The sequence below is a fragment of the Acomys russatus genome, chromosome 2 (assembly GCF_903995435.1).
Source record: "Acomys russatus chromosome 2, mAcoRus1.1, whole genome shotgun sequence".
NCBI lineage: Eukaryota > Metazoa > Chordata > Mammalia > Rodentia > Muridae > Acomys > Acomys russatus.
The window spans coordinates 91095223-91116656 of NC_067138.1; the positions used below are offsets into that span (position 1 = coordinate 91095223).

Sequence of the window (21434 nt, forward strand, 5' to 3'; positions counted from 1 at the left end):
ACATTGCAGAGTGAATGGGCTGGGGAACTGGAGGCAGTTGGGGGTAGTCAGTTCTTTCATGGGGTTTTGTGGTCCAGGGAACTGGAAGACACAGCACTAGGGGAAGGGCAGCTTCCTCTTAGAGTGACTCTGCATTGATTTCAGTATTTCAGCATTTGCACCACAAAATGTGAGTGGCAGCGCTATCAATAGTAGAGTGTAGACCACCAATCATAGGAATTATTAAAATAAGGTTTTCCTACACACTTTTAAAAAGTTTAAGCTTTTTTTGTATTATAGTTATTTTGCCTGCATGCATATCTATGTATCATGTATGTACAATGTCCAAAGAAGCAAAAAGTGGGCATCAGAACTCCTGCTACTGGAGCCCCACCATATGGGGGCTGGGCATTGAACGTATGTCCTCTAGAAAACTAGCCAGTGCTGTTAACCACTGAGCCATCTCTCCAGCTCCTTCCTGCTGTACTTTAAAAGGATTTATTGGTATAATTATAGACAGAGTGGTAAAATTATTATTTTTCATATTTAAAGTTAATATAACAGAATATCTCTTATGAATACAAAACAATGTACTTAAGTGCCTTTTTTCCCCTTAAGGCTGACAAAGAATTTGTATGGTCTTTGTGGAAACGTCTTCAGGCAACAAATCCGGATCTCACTCAAACTGTCAGTTTGGTTGTGGAAAGGTGAGCTTTCAAATTATTTTTTTTTTATGAGTGTTGGGTTTGTTAGATTTGTTTTATGTTCAGTGTAAAGCTTAAAACTGTCAATGCCCCCAAAAGATTAATTCGATTTCCAAATGACCTATCTTTCAGAATCACAAAATTGTAATATCTGGATTTATAACAAGAAATGCCAGATTCCCCAGGTATATACAGGTCCTCCGTTCTGCTCACATGTACAGGGTGTATATGCATGAAATGGGGTCTCCTGTAGCCCAGGCTGACCTTGCACTTGCTTTGTAGCTGTGGGTGACCTTAAATTCCTGATTCACCTGCCTTCTCCTAAGTGCTGGGATCTTGTTCATATTCTGACATATGAGTAGTTAGCAGATAAGAGAAAACCATGGCTTGGACACAACACAAGAGGGATACCACCAAGTTTTTTTGTTTGTTTGTTTGTTTTTGTTTTTTGAGATGTCCCTTTCGTCTGGCTTCTTACTCGACAGGCTGCCCTGATAGAGAACTTCCTAGGCTGACTCAATTTTCTTCATGACATAATTGCAGTGTGCACTTGAAAACCTGAGATGACTTTGCCAGAGTATAGGAAGTGTTCTGGAGTAAGTTGAGAGTTTTCATTTGTTCTTCAATATTGCCCTGTAGGGATGCTCAGTCATTTAACTGAAGATCATGGAGCCTCTCCATGGTCATTAGAAACACTGGAGTGATGCTAGTACTCCTCATCACACATTTCGTATTCAGTAGTCCCCTGACATTTAACACCGTGATTAACACACTTGCTTTCCTATTAAATGGATTTCATTATGTTTCCTAAATGAGAAACTAAACATATGGATATCTTTCCATGTCCTCATTTCTTTGCTGGAATCAAGCACCTGTAGCCCGTGCATCGCTTTTGATGACTTCAGTGGTATCCTTGTTTGGAATCTCTAGCCCTGGGATTACTCTAACATTATCTGTTATTTTCATGTTAAAATCTGTGATACCTGCCAGACTATGCCTGAGTTTACCATCCTTGACTTTTGTAGATCTCTAAAATATTGTAGCTGGCCTTTTCTCAGTTGTTTGTATGTCCAATTTATCAACCACACTTTCCTTTTAATGGTCAGAATTACGTCTTTGTTGGTGCTCTCTGGTTGCTTCTTCAGTATGCTGAAATTAAATGTTTTCTATCTCTCTCTCTCTCTCTCTTCTGTTTTGTTTTTGTTTGTTTTTTCAAGACAGGTTCTCTCTGTGTTATCTTGGCTGTCCTGGACTTGCTTTGTAGACCAGGCTGGCCTCAAACTCACAGCAATCCACCTGCCTCTGCCTCAGGAGTGCTGGGATTAAAGGCATGTGCCACCACACCTGGCTACTCTATCTCTCTTTTTAATTTGAAGCAGTGTAAATGTTCTTAAAAAGTCTTGGCTGTTGAATTGACATTTCTGTGATTTTATTCTTCATTCTTCTTTCTTCTTAATAGTTTTTCCAACTTAAAAAGCTATCATCAAATTTTACTTGCCCTTTGGTTAGCAGAAGGAACTAGTGAAATATCACCAGGCTATTTTCTTAACCTTTATAATTTCTATTTTATACTTTTAATATACTAATATTTGCATTTGTAGAAAATACTTAACCTACACATTCTATAAATAAATATATATTAGAGATATGTACTCAAACTCAAAACCTTTTGTTGTTAAGATGTATAATAAAATGTTTACAGATTATTGCTTTATAGCTGTGATTTTCAAAATGTAGTGTATATAATTTGTATATAATTAACAAGAATTCTCTAGAGGAACAGAACTAATAAAATGAATGTATATTATAAAGGATTTATTAGATTGGTTTACATAATATGGGCAGGATAGTCCAACAATGATTACATACTAGAGAGGCTGAGAACCTAGTGGCTGCTCAGTTAAGGAGGCTGGATGCCTCAGTATTTCAGGGTGGTGCTGAAGGTGGGGAGGATTCCTGGAAAGCTCCTGGTCATCAGTGGAAAGCCAAAGAAGCTAGCATTCTGTATTGGTGTAAAATGGCAGGAGTAACAGCAGCATCAGAGTAGATACAGTGATCATCAGGGAGTAAAGATGAGCAGGCAAAAGCAGCAGTTTATAGGGTCCTCTTTACATCTAGGAGGTACTGTCCAGGCCGGGGGAAGGTCTTCTCTACTGACTTAATCCTTACTGGAAACACCTTTAAGGTTCATGTTGCCAAGACCAATAAAAGGTCTCACAAATAAAAGTATTCTTGAGGGTCTTGGGGGAATTTAGAAGAACATAGTGAGGGGAGCTCTTTATTTTGAAAGACAAATTAAATCATATATTCATTTCCCCACTGTATCTGTCCCTTCTAATATACCTCTGATTTTAATCATATGCACACCCAACTATGCATATGCATAAGATAGTATATAGGAGAGTGTCTCTAAAAGTTCACGTGAGCTGTACAGTTTGCCTTACTGTACATGCACCTAAAACCAGACTAGCCCATCTGATTGTATTTGATTCTTTGGGAATACACTAAATTTGAATATTATTAGGAATGTTGGTTGTTCAGAGATGAGAGCACAGGTAGCCAGACACTGAGGGGCTTCTAGCATTGTTAGATGCCTTGCTTGGAGTTTGAGGGGCTTCTGGCAATGTTAGGTGCCTCGCTTGGAGAGGATGTGTACTTATTACTTGCAAGTGAAGGAAGTGGGCTGCCAAGTACATTACAAAGGCAGGAGTGAGCTCCTGATATCCAGTTTGTTGATAAGAGGCCCAGAAGCTGAAAATGCCCAACTCTGACTCTGACCACTGGTAACATATTTGGCCAATCTGACCAGGAAGTGAGAAACTACGTTCTTTTTCTATCTTACTATTAGATATTCTCCTCACTACTTTTGGTCCCTTTCGCTCTAAAGTCTAGGACGCAGAGTCCCTGGCCATTCCACAATATAAACTGGATTGATTCTCCCCTCTAGGAAAGAATCTCCTCTTAATTGAATCATATTTATGAAGCATCTTAGAGATTTTCCTGTTCCCATTTCCTGCCCACACTCTGAGGAAACAGGTACGTTCCTCAGGTGATGACATTTCTTGGCCTGCCAGGACTGGATTATGATGATTATGGTAAGATGTGACTCCTAAGTATGCATATAGCTCCCACAGCGCTTTCAACTGCTCATCCAGGCAATGGCCCCACTGCGTCAGCAGCACCTTTCACAGGAGGCTCACTGGAAGCAGATCACATTCTCCAACTGGAGGATGCCAAAAGCCACTGTTTGTACTCAGGGGCGCCATAGCTAGAAAGATGTCACAAGTTATGGAGGTTCTCGGCCCTAAGTCTAAGGAAACAAAAGCGATACTGCACTATGTCCATCTAAGCCGAGCATAAAGACAGTCACTGTCTCAAGACAGGATCCCAAAAGGAACGCCCTGGGAATATATGCCTTGTCCTTCCATCTTTAAGGGAAGTCCTTCCGGGAGTATCAAGCCATATGCTCTCCATTTTCTCCCTTCCTGTCCAGTTCCCCCTCTTCTCTTCATTGAAGGCTATTGTGGGAAAGTGTGCTTGCTGTTCTGCCAGGCTCTCCCCTCTGGTATCACCTCAATCATTAATATTAGTTTGTGGCATCATATTGCACTGTGACATTGCCTGGCCCTAATAAAAATTGAAGCACAGAGAGAGTTGGTCCCCAAATGACCATGACTAGATATAGTATCATCCTTCAGATAGACACAGAAAAGTGAGGTGAGATTCCATATGTGAAGGCAAGATACCGCCAAGATACCTCCATCACTAAGGAACCAGGGAAGCCCCTGACCCTGGTCATGACATTGTAGGTCATCTAATCCCAAAAGATATATCTACATTTCTTTCAGGGGAAACCATCACCCCTGTGATGGCACATCATCTTAATAACTACGAATGTTACCAGATTGCATTGTAATTTGTGTGATATATGCTTAAAATTAGATATATCATGAGAAAAGACGTGTGCAGTAGAGGACATGAGATAATCTGTCAATCAGGACCAAGAAGCCCCGTCAGTATGCCCCTTAGTAATCTAACTCCCTAAAAGAAAGCCTTCAGCAGTAGCTAGGGCCCTTGAAGACACTCCCTCATGTTGCCCATTGTCAATCAGTCTGTATTGTCAGCTTTCTCTGATTAGCACCTCCGCTGAACTAATGTACTGCATTGTATTTTAATTTCTCAATTTTTATAAATGAAATTTTTACTTCCAAATTTACATAGTTGATTTTTCTTTTCAACTTAACCTTTAATAGGATAATATTTTAGTTTCTTTGATTATAATCTTACACTTTTTGCATCATCTTTGTTTCTTCAAATGTCTTTGCTTGTAATTTCACACATGATTGCAGTGCATCCCCTACTCCTCTAACTCCTTTGTGACACTCACTGTTTTTTCCTGGCTTCACCTTCTCTTCATCCTCCTCCTCTTCCTTTTCTTTTTAAGTCTCCATGTTAACTTAAAGCAGAGGCTATGCCATGAGATAGAGATGGGCAGAGGCTGTGCCGTGAGATAAGGATGGGCAGAGGCTATGCTGTGAGATAGGGATGGGCAGAGGCTATGCTGTGAGATAGGGATGGGCAGAGGCTATGCCATGAGATAGAGATGGGCAGAGGCTGTGCTGTGAGATAGGGATGGGCAGAGGCTGTGCTGTGAGATAGGGATGGGCAGAGGCTGTGCTGTGAGATAGGGATGGGCAGAGGCTATGCTGTGAGATAGGGATGGGCAGAGGCTGTGCTGTGAGATAGGGATGAGCAGAGGCTATGCTGTGAGATAGGGATGGGCAGAGGCTATGCTGTGAGATAAGGATGGGCAGAGGCTGTGCAGTGAGATAGGGATGGGCAGAGGCTATGCTGTGAGATAGGGATGGGCAGAGGCTATGCTGTGAGATAGGGATGGGCAGAGGCTATGCTGTGAGATAGGGATGGGCAGAGGCTGTGCCGTGAGATAAGGATGGGCAGAGGCTATGCTGTGAGATAGGGATGGGCAGAGGCTATGCTGTGAGATAGGGATGGGCAGAGGCTATGCCATGAGATAGAGATGGGCAGAGGCTGTGCTGTGAGATAGGGATGGGCAGAGGCTGTGCTGTGAGATAGGGATGGGCAGAGGCTGTGCTGTGAGATAGGGATGGGCAGAGGCTATGCTGTGAGATAGGGATGGGCAGAGGCTGTGCTGTGAGATAGGGATGAGCAGAGGCTATGCTGTGAGATAGGGATGGGCAGAGGCTATGCTGTGAGATAAGGATGGGCAGAGGCTGTGCTGTGAGATAGGGATGAGCAGAGGCTATGCTGTGAGAATGGGATGGGCAGAGGCTATGCTGTGAGATAAGGATGGGCAGAGGCTATGCTGTGAGATAGGGATGGGCAGAGGCTATGCTGTGAGATAAGGATGGGCAGAGGCTATGCCATGAGATAGGGATGGGCAGAGGCTATGCTGTGAGATAGAGATGGGCAGAGGCTGTGCTGTGAGATAGGGATGAGCAGAGGCTGTGCTGTGAGATAGGGATGGGCAGAGGCTATGCCATGAGATAGGGATGGGCAGAGGCTGTGCTGTGAGATAGGGATGGGCAGAGGCTGTGCTGTGAGATAGGGATGGGCAGAGGCTGTGCTGTGAGATAGACATGGGCAGAGGCTGTGCTGTGAGATAGAGATGGGCAGAGGCTGTGCTGTGAGATAGGGATGGGCAGAGGCTGTGCTGTGAGATAGGGATGGGCAGAGGCTGTGCTGTGAGATAGGGATGGGCAGAGGCTGTGCTGTGAGATAGGGATGGGCAGAGGCTGTGCTGTGAGATAAGGATGGGCAGAGGCTGTGCTGTGAGATAGAGATGGGCAGAGGCTATGCTGTGAGAATGGGATGGGCAGAGGCTATGCCGTGAGATAGGGATGGGCAGAGGCTGTGCTGTGAGATAGGGATGGGCAGAGGCTGTGCTGTGAGATAGGGATGGGCAGAGGCTATGCTGTGAGATAGGGATGGGCAGAGGCTGTGCTGTGAGATAGGGATGGGCAGAGGCTGTGCTGTGAGATAGGGATGGGCAGAGGCTATGCTGTGAGATAGGGATGGGCAGAGGCTGTGCTGTGAGATAGGGATGGGCAGAGGCTATGCTGTGAGATAGGGATGGGCAGAGGCTATGCTGTGAGATAGGGATGGGCAGAGGCTGTGCTGTGAGATAAGGATGGGCAGAGGCTATGCTGTGAGAATGGGATGGGCAGAGGCTATGCTGTGAGATAGGGATGGGCAGAGGCTATGCTGTGAGATAGGGATGGGCAGAGGCTATGCTGTGAGATAAGGATGGGCAGAGGCTATGCTGTGAGAATGGGATGGGCAGAGGCTATGCTGTGAGATAGGGATGGGCAGAGGCTATGCTGTGAGATAGGGATGGGCAGAGGCTATGCTGTGAGATAAGGATGGGCAGAGGCTATGCTGTGAGAATGGGATGGGCAGAGGCTGTGCTGTGAGATAGGGATGAGCAGAGGCTGTGCTGTGAGATAGGGATGAGCAGAGGCTGTGCTGTGAGATAGGGATGGGCAGAGGCTATGCTGTGAGATAAGGATGGGCAGAGGCTGTGCTGTGAGATAGGGATGAGCAGAGGCTGTGCTGTGAGATAGGGATGGGCAGAGGCTGTGCTGTGAGATAGGGATGAGCAGAGGCTGTGCTGTGAGATAAGGATGGGCAGAGGCTGTGCTGTGAGATAGGGATGAGCAGAGGCTGTGCCTGGAGATAGGGATGGGCAGAGGAGTGTAATCCCTACTTCTCTCCTGCACCTTGACTGGACTTGGCATCAGCAAGAGTTAGCTGGAGCAAGATGAGAAATATGGACACTTCCTTCTAGGAGGAAAAGCGAACTGTTCTTGGCGTGCAGCTACCTTCAGTATATTGCCCATGTTGTTGAGCTGGAATGACACAGGGAGGGAACTGTTTTGATGCAGATACCACAGAGTTCTTGCTTTTTATATTTTATTTAATTTTATCTATTTTCTTAAATAGGGGCATCTTTTTTGTTGTTGTGGTTTTTTTTAACTTGTTTGCCCCAGGACTGTTTCTATAAGCTGTATGTGATTCTATTTTATGTGTTATAGGTTTCACCAATTTCACTGGGAAGAAAATTTGAGGAACTTTTCTTTTTTTCAAATAATTTATTTATTTTTTAATTTTCTGTGAATTGGTATTTTTCCTGTATGCAAGTCTGTGTGAAGGTCAGATCCTCTGATACTGGAGTTACATGCAGTTGCCATGTGGGTGCTGGGAATTGAACCTGGGTCTTATGAAAGAGCAGCCAGTGCTTGTAGCCACTGAGCTCTCTCTCCAGTTCCTTGAAGAACTTTTTATACTGTCATGTCCCAGGTTCATTACTTGATGTTTGTTATTTTAAGCTGTTACAATGTGGAAGGTTGTTGAGTCTGTAGTAGATGACTTAAACACTAGATCAAAAGCTACAGACAGCTGTAATAGTGAGCTTTGCTGCTTGAGAGTGTAACTCAGTGGTAGAATAATTGCTTAGGATGTACAGGGCCCTAGACACGATCCTTAGATAAACTACCAATACACACACGCGCACGCACGCACACACACACACACACACACACACACACACACACACACACACACACGCACTAGTTGCCATATACAACTTCTACCCGCAACATAAGAAGGTACTTATTTGTGCCACATTCTGGATATGATATTACTTTCAAACCTCTGTTATTTTGCTCATCTGAAAAATTAAAAAAATGTCTCTTGGAATAGTTTGACTTGCATTTCTCCTAGTTTATATGCATTGGGTCTGAGATCTATGTTAAACTCCCTGTTGTGGACGTTTTCTTACATCTTTGTATGCCATTGCCTTTGGCATTTCCAATCTGTGTCCTGTGGAGCCTTTCAAACCTAGTGTGTTGTGTGCAGAGCTTAACTGGCTTTTCCTTGCAGGTTCTTCACTACCTAACTTTCTCACTGCCACACACACACCATTTTCTTCCTTGGCTCTAAATTTCACATATTGAGTGCAGTCTTTGATACCTCTTAGCTTCTTCTCTAACAGAAAATCAATTCCCAAGTTCAGTCCCTGTCTCCTTTGCAGTGTCACTCAAACCTAGTAATTCTTCTGAGGCCTTAACTTCTAAATCCTTCTCCTTGGCTCTGACTGTCTCTGCTGTGAATATCATACCGATTCCTTTTTCAAAACCAGTCTATTTTGCATTTTTATTTTGAAACAAAGAAAAATGTAAGACACAAAAGAGTGAGAAATTGTAAAATTCAGGCTAGAAGTAGTCAGTGGAAAACTTGAGATTAACTTAATGGAGGTGTGGAAATTTCCAGTGTTTTCACCTAGGAGACTCCAAATGTCACCAGGAGAACAACTTGGGTGTTGGGATAAGTACACACATGGCCATATATTAAACAGTGCCAAAAATTATTAACTGACTATCATCTGTCAGACACTGCCTGAAATGAGAGGAAGAAAGTTCTACATTAGCCGTTAATGCTCTCTATCTAGTGGGAAGGCATTTATAGAAATGGAAAATTTATACTGGAGTTTGATAAACATTATGAAAAGGATATTCATTATCATTATGGTTAATTTTCTTGATTTCTTTCTTTAGTGAGACATACAATATTTTTTTGTTATTTTTTTGAGACAAGGTTTCTCTCTGTAATAGAGCTCTGGCTGTACTAGTCTTGCTTTGTAAACCAGACTGGCCATGAACTCACAGAGATCTGCCTGCCTCTGCTTCCTGAGTGCTGGGATTATAGACATGTACCACCATGCACAGCTAGGATACAGTATTCTTAAAATTCTACTGCAAGTAGTTAGAATTTTATTTAAATCACAGAAAAAAAAATCAACTTCCGATTTCCCTAATTGTAATAATATGATACAAACACCAAATATTATATATATTATATTTTTCTTACGTGCTTGTAGAAAGTATAATTTCTTGCTGATTGTAGGTTTTACTGGTTAGTTTTTATTGTTAGCTTGACACAACTGAGAATTGCCTGGGAGTAACCAACCTCAGTGGAGACATCGCCAAGATCAGATGGGCCTGTGGCCATGTCTGTGGGAGATCATCTTTGCTGATGGTTGCTGTGGGAGAGTCTAGTCTCTGTCCCACGGTGGGGGGGCACCGTACTTAGGTAGGTGGGTGTGAGCTCTAAGAAAGGTCGCTGAGCACGAGCCAGGGAGTGAGCAGGAAGCCTCATCCCTTCATGGTTCTGCTACAGTTCTTGATTGATTTCTGCCATGATTTTCCTCAGAGATAAACTGAGACCTGGAGGTGTAAGCTGCCAGAAACCCTTTTCTTCCCTAAGTTGCTTTTGCTCATGGTGTTTATTATAGAAGGGAAACTAGAATACAGATTTTTTTTCCCTTGGATTTTAATATAAATGATTGCTGGCAAGGCACATTTTAGATATGGCATTTTTATTAGGTCTGTAATCTATCTAGCAGTCTGCTGTATCCTTTGATTGAATGCCTGTTGCTCATGTATCACCGAAGAGTCCTCACCCGCAGGTAGCTTTTCCTCTAACATCTGTCAAAGACCCCGTGCAGCTGGGGCGGGAGAGAGTGGTGACTAACCTCTGGTGAGGGAGGGTCTTGCAGTCTCTTCCCTCATCCTGTGAGGGAATGTCTGCAGGCATTGCCATAGCCTAGCTACCAGTATGTTCTTTTTATTCCTTTGCTATGACAACAGGCCAAGGTATGCTCCAGATTACACAGCAATTCTACTTCTCGGTGGCTGATGGTCTTGTCATGTCCTGAGGGAAGACTACATACCAATTAGCTTAGTGTTTTTTTTTAACTTGATATTTTGTAATTTTTAAGCTACTTGTTGAATAGGTGTCATATACAACTATGATACCTTAATCCTGGTTCTCAGCTTGATTGGATTTAGAAGCAACTAAGAGACACTCTCATGGATGGTCTATAAGAATATTTCCTGGAAGCAACTAAGAGACACTCCCATAGATGGCTGATGAGAATGTTTCCTGGGAGGATGTAATTGAAGCAAGGAAGATCCTCTTCCTAGAGTAGGCAGCTTCCTCTCCACCCATTGGCAACTCCATAAAGTGGGCTGAGAGAAAAGTCAGTGCTGCTTCTGCCTGCCCAGTCTTGTTCCTTGCTAGCTGGTGCATCTGTTCATATGCTCTTGACGCTGCGGCTTCCATCTTTCACTAACACTGAAATCTACCGTCTTTAGTCTTCCAGTGTAAGCTGAAGACCTGTTCTTTTGGAATCCCCCAGGCCTTCAGGGCCAATCTGGGACTGCTGAAACATTCAGTCTAGTACCCTGAACTACTACCAGGTTCTTGGCCTCCCCTGTGTGCAGACAGCCTTTGTTGGACTGTGCAGCCCAGGTTTATAAATCTCCTTTGTTATATACACTTATTCTATTTATTCTATCCCTTTATCTAGAGCAGTAGTTCTCAACCTGTGATTGGGATCCCTTTGGGTGTCAAATGACCCTTTCACAGCGTCACCTAAGACAATCGGAAAACATAGATATTTCATTATGATTCATAATAGTAGCAAAAGTATAGTTATAAAGTAGCAATGAAAATAGTTGTATGGTTGGGGGTCACTATAGCAACGTGAGAACCTGTCTTAAAGGGTCACAGCATTAGGAATGTTGAGAACTACTATGCTAGAGGAACCTTAATATAATAACCATATTTAACTTATTTTGTTATACTGTATATACTATTTATGATTGTTCTTTTCCTTACTTGAATCTTGTTCAGGTTTATGAAAGGGTCTTGCTATTAAACTTACAATGTTCCTCCTGCCTCAGCCTCTTAAGTGCTGGAATTACATGCTGAGTCCTTATGTGAAAGCTAGAGGTGATGGCCATAACTGTTGATGAGGGTTCTGACTGGGAGCAGAGTACAGCGGGCTATGGTAATTTACAGTGGGATAAGGGGATGACGTGTGTGTGTGTGTGTGTGTGTGTGTGTGTGTGTGTGTGTGTGTTTCGGTTCTATTGAGAGCAAAGCTCTATCAGAAGATGAGGTGAACTACACAGGGCAGAGGTTTGCTGCAAGTGTGTTGGGAGCACATACTCAACCACCATCATCTGGCTTCTAGCTTCACCATTTTTATTTTCAAAGTAATTTTAGAACTCGGGTAATGCTAAAACTGGTAGAAGCAACAGCCTAATCAGTGTACGACAACTCTTTTGGTAGTTCAGGTGATTTCTGGTATATATTTGCAAAAGTACCCATGTTTCTAGGTTTATGATTTGAAATTAAATATTAAACTAGGGACAAAATCATGGCCAATGCCAATATTAAGTAATTCCCCCATTTTCTTTCTTTCTTTCTTTTTTTTTTTTTTAAAGCTTTTTATTTATTTTTTTTATTTTTTGGTTTTTCGAGACAGGGTTTCTCTATGTAGCCTTGGCTGTCCTGGACTTGCTTTGTAGACCAGGCTGGCCTCGAACTCACAGCGATCCGTCTACCTCTGCCTCCCGAGTGCTGGGATTAAAGGCGTGCGCCACCACGCCCGGCTAATTCCCCCATTTTCTTTGAGAATTTTGTTTATGTCTTATGTTTAAGCCTTTAATCTATTTTGAGTTAAATTTAAAAATTGTTTACCTGCATGCATGTGTTTGTACTATGTGTGTGCTTGGTGTTTATGGAAACCAGAATAGGCTGTTGGAACACATGGAATCAGAGCTATAGATGATGGTGAAATGCCAGTGTGTGACGAGAACTGAGCCTGGGTCCTCTGCAACAGTAGAAAGTGCTCCAAACCACTGAGTCATATCTCTTTTTTTAAAGTTAATTTTTTCTTTTTTTCGAGACAGGGTTTCTCTGTGTAGCCTTAGCTGTCCTGGACTCATTTTGTAGACCAGGCTGGCCTCGAACGCACAGCGATCCCCCTGCCTCTGCCTCCCAAGTGCTGGGATTAAAGGCGTGCACCACCACGCCCGGCTTAAAGTTAATTTTTATGTGTAATGTGAGATCAAGGTCTAGTTGTTTTCTTGAAGACAGGGTTTCTCTGTGTAACAGCCCTCACTGTCCTGGACTCATTTATTTTTAGACCAGGCTGGTCTCAAACTCACAAAGATCCTCCTGCCTCTGCCTCCCAAGTGCTGGGATTAAAGGTGTGTGCCATTGGCACCAAGCTTCAAGGTCCAGTTTTAATCTTGTAATGAACTTTAATTTATTTTCATTGTATGTGTGTATGGCGTGGGGTGGGACATGGAAATGCTGCATTGTGCATGTGGAGGTCTGAAGGCAACCTTGAGGAGTTGCTCTTCTGCCTTCAGGTGGGTTCTTCATCAGCCTTACACAAGTGCTTTTACTCTCAGAATGGTCTCACCAACCCACATTTTATTCTTAATTATTGGAATACGCAATCTGTCCATCTTTATTTATAAGAGTTTATCTTTTTTGCACTGTGCAATCTTTGTTTAAAAACCAGCTAATGGTTTGCTTATGTATGCATTTACTTCCATGTTTACTGTTCTATCCATCTGTGCATCTGTGCTTATGTCCGTAACACACTATTTTGTAGCATTGTGATTGAGTTAATAACTAAGAACTGTGGTCTCTCTAGCTTGGTTTCTCTTGCCCAATAACTCTGTTTTGTATATGAACCTTTTGGGACACTTTTTATTTTTATGTCGAAAATCCCTTTGCTGCTCTGACAAGGTCAATATTGAAACTGTAGATTGCTTTGGGTAGTGTGCATATTTTTTAAAAAAATCATTCTTCAGTGTCCATGATATGAGATCAATTTCCTGTTTCACTTTCTTTGTTAAGCATACTCCTAAGTGTTTATATTCTATTTTGGTAATTGTATTCAGCAAGTTTTCTTACAGAACAGAGCAGATAGAATGTTATATATTATAAAGGGAACTTGTCCAGATTTTCTTCTATGATTAACGGCTGTCTACATAGTGAGAACCTGGTATACCAAGTCCATGAGGATGCCTGTGAGGCACCAATCTGACACTTGGAAATTCCTGGGGAGTTGCTGGTCTTCAGTTCATGAGGGAAGAGCAAAGTAAGCTGCAAGCTGTAGCGCATGCAGCAGCAGCAGCAGCAGCAGCAGCAGCAGCAGCAGCAGCAGCAGCAATAGGTGTACTTATTCACCAGCAGGAAGCAAACACAGAGACGGGTGGTGCTACTTTTTCCTTGGACCTCTTTATATCTGGGCAGCCTTGGAACCTGTCTTCTTTTCTGTAAACCCTTTCTAGAAACTCACTCAAGGAGCTGGTCAGAATCTGCTGATTGATTCTAGATCTCATGAGTTGACCTAGTCAAGATTAGCCATTGCAGTAATGTAAATGAGATTGTTTACAATTCTTTCTTAGAGATTATGCTAATAATATATAGAAACGTACATGGTATATATTGGATTTTGTATTCTGAAACTTTATTAATTTGTTTATTCCTGAAGTATTTTTTTCATTAGGGAGACTTTAGGGTTTTCTCGTAAGTAAGCACATGTCATCTACAAATAGAATATTTTACGTACTTTTTTTTTTTTATTTGAATGTATTTTTTTTTTCCTGCCTGTTTTGGCTAGGAATATCAACAGTCTATTAAATAGAAGGGCGAGCATATGCCTTTGTATTGTTCTAGATCTTACAGGAAAGCTCTCGGTGTTTTTGCTGTTGATTTGTTAACTATGATAATGTTATATTGACTTTATAATGCAGAACAGTGATTCCCAATTTTCCCCATGCTGCTACTCTTCAATCCGTTTCTTCATGTTGTAGTCACCCCAAACCATAAAATTAATTCATTTGCTACTTCATGACTGTAATGTTGCTACTGTTGTAAATCACAATGCAAATAGCTGTGTTTTCTGATTGTCTTACGTGAGCCTGTGAAAGGGTCACTCTACCCCCAAAGGTTTCACGATCCACGTGTTGAAAGCTGCTGCTGCAGAAGAGCCTTCTTGTTACATACATACATACATACATACATACATACATTTTTTTTTAATTTGCAGACTTTTTTAAATAATGAAAAAACATTTTCTACAGTGCTCTTTTGTATGTGTATTAGGTTGCTCCTTCATCCTTTAATGTGGTGTATCATATGTATTGATCTTCATGTGGGTAAACATCATGATAGTGGTATGCAACCCTTATAGTATGCCGCTGAACCAGCTTACTAAGATTCGGTTGGCTCTCCTCCAACCTAGCAAGATATCCAAGGGGAAGAAGTACGCCCCAGCCCCTGCTGTTGTCAACCCTTTGTTTGAGAAAAGGCCCAAGCACTTCTGCAGCGGGCAGGATATTCAGCCCAAAAAAGATCTCACTCTCTGTTAAATGGCCCTGCTACTTCAGGCTGCAGCAGCAAAGGGCGATCCTCTATAAAGGGCTCAAAATACCTCCTGCCATTAACCAATTCACCCAGGCCCTGGACCGGCAAACGGCTACCCAGTTGCTTAAGCTTGTCAGCAAGTACAAGGCAGAGACAAAGCAAAAGAAGAAGCGAAAGCCACTGGCCTGTGCTGAGAAGAAAGCTCCTGGGAAAGGGGACGTCCCAACTAAGAGCCAGGCTCAATACAGTTACCAGCTTGGTGGAGAACAAGAAGGCTCAACTGGTGGTGATTGTCCGTGACGTAGACCCCATTGACCCGGAGGTCTTCCTGCCTGCCCTGTGTCGAAAGATGGGGTCCCCTACTGCATCCTCAAGGCAAAGTCCAGGCTGGGGCAGCTGGTCCACTGGAAGACTTGTACCACTGTTGCCTTCACACAGGTTAACTTGGAAGACAAGGATACTCTGGTTAAGCTGGTAGAAGCTATTAGAACCAATTACAACGCCATATAGATGAGATAGGACAGATCCCCACTGGGGAGGCTGTGCTGGGTCCTAAATCTGTGGCTCGCATTGCCAAGCTGGAAAAGGCAAAGGCTAAAGAACTCGCACTAAACTGGTTAGATGTATGCTGCTAAGTTGTCTGTCCATGAATATAACTACAAAATTAAAAAAAGATTTGGTTGATGGCTCTCACACTTATGTTCATCAGGGGTATTTTCCTGTGGGGTTTTTTTTTTTTTTGTGTGTGTGTGTGTGTAGTTTTTTTGTTTGTTTGTTTGTTTTTGTTGTTTGTTTTTTGCCTGGCTTTGTTATCGGGGCAAGGTTAAATAGGTTTGGAAATGTTCTTTACTCATTTGGGAAGAGTTTGAGAAAGATCAATATGAGCCATTCTAAAATTGTCATGCACAGAGCTCTTTTCTTAGACTTTTGTGGGGATTGATTGCTTATTTAATCTTCCGTTATTTAACTGTTCCTATTCCATAGTTCTCCATGACTCAGTTTTAGCAGGTTAAATGCAATAAGGATTTGTCTAGTTTTTTCTAGGTTACCAAGTTTGATGGTAGATAACCTCACAGTACTGCCATCCTTTGGTTTCATGAAGTGTGTCTCCCTTCATTTCTGATTTACCTGTTTGGTTCCTTTCCGTATGTGCATTAATTTGTCCAAAGGTTTGTAGGTTTTATCTTTCGAGAAAGCCAACTCCCAGTCTCTGTTCTTTTCCAGTATGCGTGTTGTCTCTGTTTCCTTTATTTCAACTCTGATCTTTATGGCTTATTTCCCTTCTGCTCATTCTGGGCTAAATTTTCTTATTTTTCTAATTCTTTTAGTTATAAATTATTTATTTGAAGTCTTTTGTTTCTTATAATAAGAAAGTTTATTTTTATAAGCTTCCATCTTTATTCTGCTCTGCTTCTTTCCTTTAGTTTTAATATTAGGTTTCTGTTCTGTTTTAATTTTTAAATTTTTTCTTTGATTTCTTCTTTGACTCACTTTGGTTTTCCAAGCCTATGTTCTTTACTTTTTAACATATTTGTGAACTTTCCAGTTTTTTATACATCTTAACAACAAAAATGTTTTGAGTTTGAGTATACCTCTCCAATATATATTTATTTAAAAATGTGTAGATGTATTTTCTACAAATGCAAATATTAGTATATTAAAGTATAAAATGGAAATTATGATGGTTGAGAAAATGATGATGATATTTCACTGTTTCCTTCTGTTCAATCAAAGGCAAGTAAAGTTTGAGGATAGGTTTTTGAGTTGGAAAAATATTAAGAAGAAGAATGAAGAATAAAATCACAGAAATGTCAATTCAACAGCCAAGACTTTTAAAGAAGGTTTACACTGCTTCCAATTAAAAAGTGAGATAGAAAATATTTAATCTCAGCATACTGAAAAAGCAACCAGAGAGAATCGACAAAGACATAATTCTGACCATTAAAAGGGAAGTGTGATTGATAAATTGGACATACAAGCAACTGAGAAAAGGCCAGCTACAGTATTTTATGGGTCTATAATAGTCAAGGATGGTAAACTCAGGCATAGTCTAGCAGGTATCACAGATTTCAACGTGAAAATTACCAGATAATGTTAGAGTAATCCCAGGTCTAGCGACTCCAGACAAGAATACAACTGAAGTCATCAAAAGCGATGCACGGGCTACAGGTGCTTGATTCCAGCAAAGAAATGAGGATATGGAAAGCTATCCATATGTTTTCTTCACTTTTAAATCTAATCTTATTCCACTGGCATCAGAATGCATGTTTAAGTATATTAAGATTTGGGACTAGAGACATGGCTCAGGGCTAAGACCACTAGCTGCTCTTCCAGAACCTGTGTTTGATTCCCATTACCCACAAGGCAGTTCAAAACTTTCTGTAACTCAAGTTCTAGTGGATCCACTGCCCAAAGCCTTCTTTCGATGTCTATGGGCACCAGGCATGTATATGGTATAAAGGCAAACACTCATAAAATAAAAATAAATCTTTAAAAGAATGTATTAAGAGTTGTTCTTTGAACTAATAGCTGTTATATCCTGTAGAATATTGTGATATATATGTATACATATATATATATATATGTATACACACGCACACAGAAACATATACTGTTGCAGCTGGATATCAAGTTTTGTACATTTCATCTACAATGATGTTGTTATCTATTATTAAAAAATTGACATCCGGGGGATCCAAGGTGGCAGCGAGCAGTGTAGACCGTGTTTGGAAGCTCCAGTGAATAATTCAGGGAATTGCACAGATTTCTGAGCCGGGAACACCAAGGTCCCCACACCACGGCAGCAGGAGTACTCCACGGTTCGGAGGGACCAGGGTACGGAGGACCTGCGTGCCCCTGCACACGGGAGGAGCGCTGATTTTCTCGGATCGGAGCAGCAGCGGCAGAGGCAGCAGCAGCAGCAGCAGCAGCAGCAGCAGCACCAGCAGCAGCACCAGCACCAGCGGCACCAGCGGCAGCAACAGCGGTGGCTCAGGTTTGCAGCTCAGAGCCTTCCGGTGGAGGCGATTGGTGTGGTGGCCGGTGGGAGTTGCTGTGGGAGAGGGGACTCTGGGCAGGATTTGGGTCGCTTGGTGCCTTGAGACCCAAACTGGACTCGGCGGCCAGTTCAGCCCCAGAGTCCCGAGTTCAGCTCAGTGCGCAGTGCTGTGGAGACACTGGCTCAGCTCAGCAAGCAATTCTGCCCGAGGCACTAGATCAGTGCAGCCACAGTGCTCCCCTGCTGTGACGAAGGCTGGGCGGAGCGCTCAGTTCCACCCTAGACACCAGCTCAGCTCAGCCACAGTTCTCCTGCTGTGACACAGACTGGGCGGAGCGCTCACTTCAACCCTAGACACCAGCTCAGCTCAGCGGCACCTCCCCTTCTGTGAGCAGGCTGGACGGAGCGCTCAGTTCCACCGGAAGCGCTAGCTCAGCGCAGCCGCAGTTCTCCTGCGGTGACACAGGCTGGGCGGAACGCTCAGTTCCACCGGAGGCGCTAGCTCAGCTCAGCGAGCAGTTCTGCCTGAGACACTAGCTCACCTCAGCGGGCAGTTATGGGGTGCTGATACAGGCTGAGTTCAGCACACAGATTCATCCCAGAGGCCCTAGATGGACTTGCCAGGCAGATTGAGTCCAGAGACTCTAGCTGAGCTGTGCACACAGGCTCAGCTGCCCTAAGACTCTGGCTGTACTATCCACACAGTTTAGGCCCGGAGTCCCGGGCTGAACTCAGCGCGTAGTGTGAGTCCAGAGTCCCTGGCTGAGCTTGGCACACAATTCTGCCCCGGAGACTCGGGAGGAGGTCGGCGTGCAGTTTGGGGCCACAGTCCCTAACTGTGCTTGGCAGATATATTGGGCCCAGAAACTCTAGCTGAGCTTTTGGCACAGTCCCGGCTCTAAGACTCTGGTTGGACACAGTGTGCAGTTTGAATCCAGATTCCTGGCTGAGCTTGGCGGACGGTTCGGGCCCTGAGTCAATAACTGACCACAGCACGCACTTTGGGCCAAAAGCCCCTAGCTGAGCTTGGTACGCAGTCCTAGCCCAAAAATTCTGGCTGGACCCTGTGTGCATTTTGGGCCCCGAATCCCTAGCTGAGCTCGGCAGATGGTTCAGGCCCTGAGAATCTAGCTGAGCTCAGCGTGTGGCTCGGGCCCAGTGTCCCTGGCTGGACTTGGCAGGGGACCCAGAAGGCTGTGGATAACTTGGCCTGACCCAACGCTCATTCAGAGACCCAAAACGATTGCAGGACCCACAGCACAGGGGAGCTGAGGATCACTGGCTGTGAGAGTCCAAAACGACAGGGCTAACCTCCTGCCACCCACACCAGTGAAGCACCAGAGCTTCCAGCCTAGGGAAATCGTGAGAAAACAAGTGACTCTATCATCAGACTCCCTCCATCCAACTCTGGAAGCTACCCAACAAAAACAGAGACAGCAAGATGTCTAAAGGACAGCGTAAATGTATAATTAAAAAAAAACCCCAAAACAACATGGCGTCTCCAGTTTCCAGCTATCCCAAAGAAAACAACCCCGAGAACTCAAATACAATGGAAATACAAGAAAATGACCTCAAATCCTTAGTAATGAGGATGATAATGGAGGAAACAAATAAAATTTGTAATCAAATGTAGGAAGACGCAGCCAAACAGGTGAGAGACATAAAAGAAGCACATAGAGTGGAACTGGAAAAACTGCAGGAAAATGCAAACAACCAGATGAAAGAAATAGATAAAACGGTTCAAGCTCTGAAGACCTATAAACAGGCAATGGAAGAAACTCAGGAATATACAAACAATCAGATGAAAGAAATCAAAAGATCAGTTCAAGATCTGAAGATGAAAATGGATTCAATGAAAAACACAATGACAGAAGAAAAATGAGAACGTGAGACCTCAGAGACGAAGGCGAGCAACACAGAGGTGAGCTTTTCTAACAGAATCCAAGAGATGGAAGAACGAATCTCAGGTCTAGAAGATACAATCACAGATCTTGAAGCAACCATTAAAGAAAATGCCAAATCTGGAAAATTCCTGACACAAAACATCCAAGAGATTAATGACACCATGAAAAGAAGAAATCTGAGGATAATAGGCATTGAAGAAAGAGAAGATATCAGACTCCAAGGCCCAGAAACTATTCTCAACAAAATCATAGAAGAAAATTTCCCCAATCTAAAGAAAGAGATGCCTATAAACATACAAGAGGCCTACAGAACACCAAATAGAATTGACCAGGGAAGAAAAACTGCCTGTCACATAATAGTCAAAACAGAAAACATACAGAACAAAGAAAAAACATTAAAAGCTGCAAGAGAAAAGTGCCAAATAACATTTAATGGCAAACCTATCAGAATTACACCCGACTTCTCAGCAGAGACCATAAAAGCCAGAAGAGCCTGGACAGAGATCCTGCAAACCCTAAGAGACCACAAATGCCAGGCCAGAATACTTTAGCCAGCAAAACTATGAATAACCATTGATGGAGAAAACAAAATATTCCATGGCAAGAACAAATTCAAACAGTACCTATCCACAAATCGAGCTTTACAGAAGGTACTAGAAGGAAAACTCCATCCCAAAGGGTCAAGCTACAACCAAAACTACTCAGGAAATAGATAACTATACCATAGCAAAAACACAACTACACAAACGCTCGACTGGAACAACATCAAAATTAAGACTCTTAACAGTCACTGGTCATTAATATCTCTCAACATCAATGGTCTCAATTCTCCAATAAAAAGACACAGACTAACTGAATGGGTGCATAAACAAGATCCAACATTCTTCTGCATTCAAGAAACACATCTCATCCATAACGATAGGATTACCTCAGGGTAAAAGGTTGGAAAAAAATATTCCAAGCAAATGGTCACAAGAAGCAAGCAGGCGTAGCCATTTTAATATCGAACAAAATAGACTTTCAACCAAAATTAATCAAAAGGGATGAGGAAGGACACTTCATACTCATCAAAGGTAAAGTCAACCAAGATGACATCACAATTCTGAACATCTATGCTCCCAATACAAGGGCACCCACATTTGTAAAAGATCTCCTAAAAAAGCTTAAACCACACATTGATCCCCACACAATAATAGTAGGAGACTTCAACACCCCAATGGGACCTCATGAGGCTGAGAAGCTTCTATAAGGCTGGAGACACTGTCAAGAGAACAAAGCGAAAGCCCACAGACTGGGAAAAGATCTTCACCAACCCTACATCCGACAAAGGTCTAATATCCAAATTATATAAAGAACTCAAGAAATTAAGCATCACCAAACCAAATAACCCAATTGAGAAATGGGGCTTGGAACTAAACAGAGACTTCTCAACAGAGGAATATCAAATGGCTGAGAAACACTTAAAGAAATGCTCAACCTCCTTAGTCATCAGGGAAATGCAAATCAAAACAACTCTGAGATTCCATCTTACACCCATCAGAATGGCTAAGATCAAAAATTCAAGCAACACCACAT

General features: G+C 42.7%; 1 protein-coding gene across 2 annotated transcripts in view; it reads left to right on the forward strand.

Annotated features, from left to right (window-relative positions):
* The window catches only part of Cntln (centlein), a 273121-nt gene that overhangs the window by 4726 nt on the left and 246961 nt on the right, over positions 1-21434 (forward strand). For both annotated transcript variants that reach the window (XM_051163969.1, XM_051163971.1), the window contains exon 2: positions 598-686. In XM_051163969.1, coding sequence (XP_051019926.1) covers positions 598-686 — 89 coding nt within the window. The remainder of the gene's footprint in view (positions 1-597; positions 687-21434) is intronic.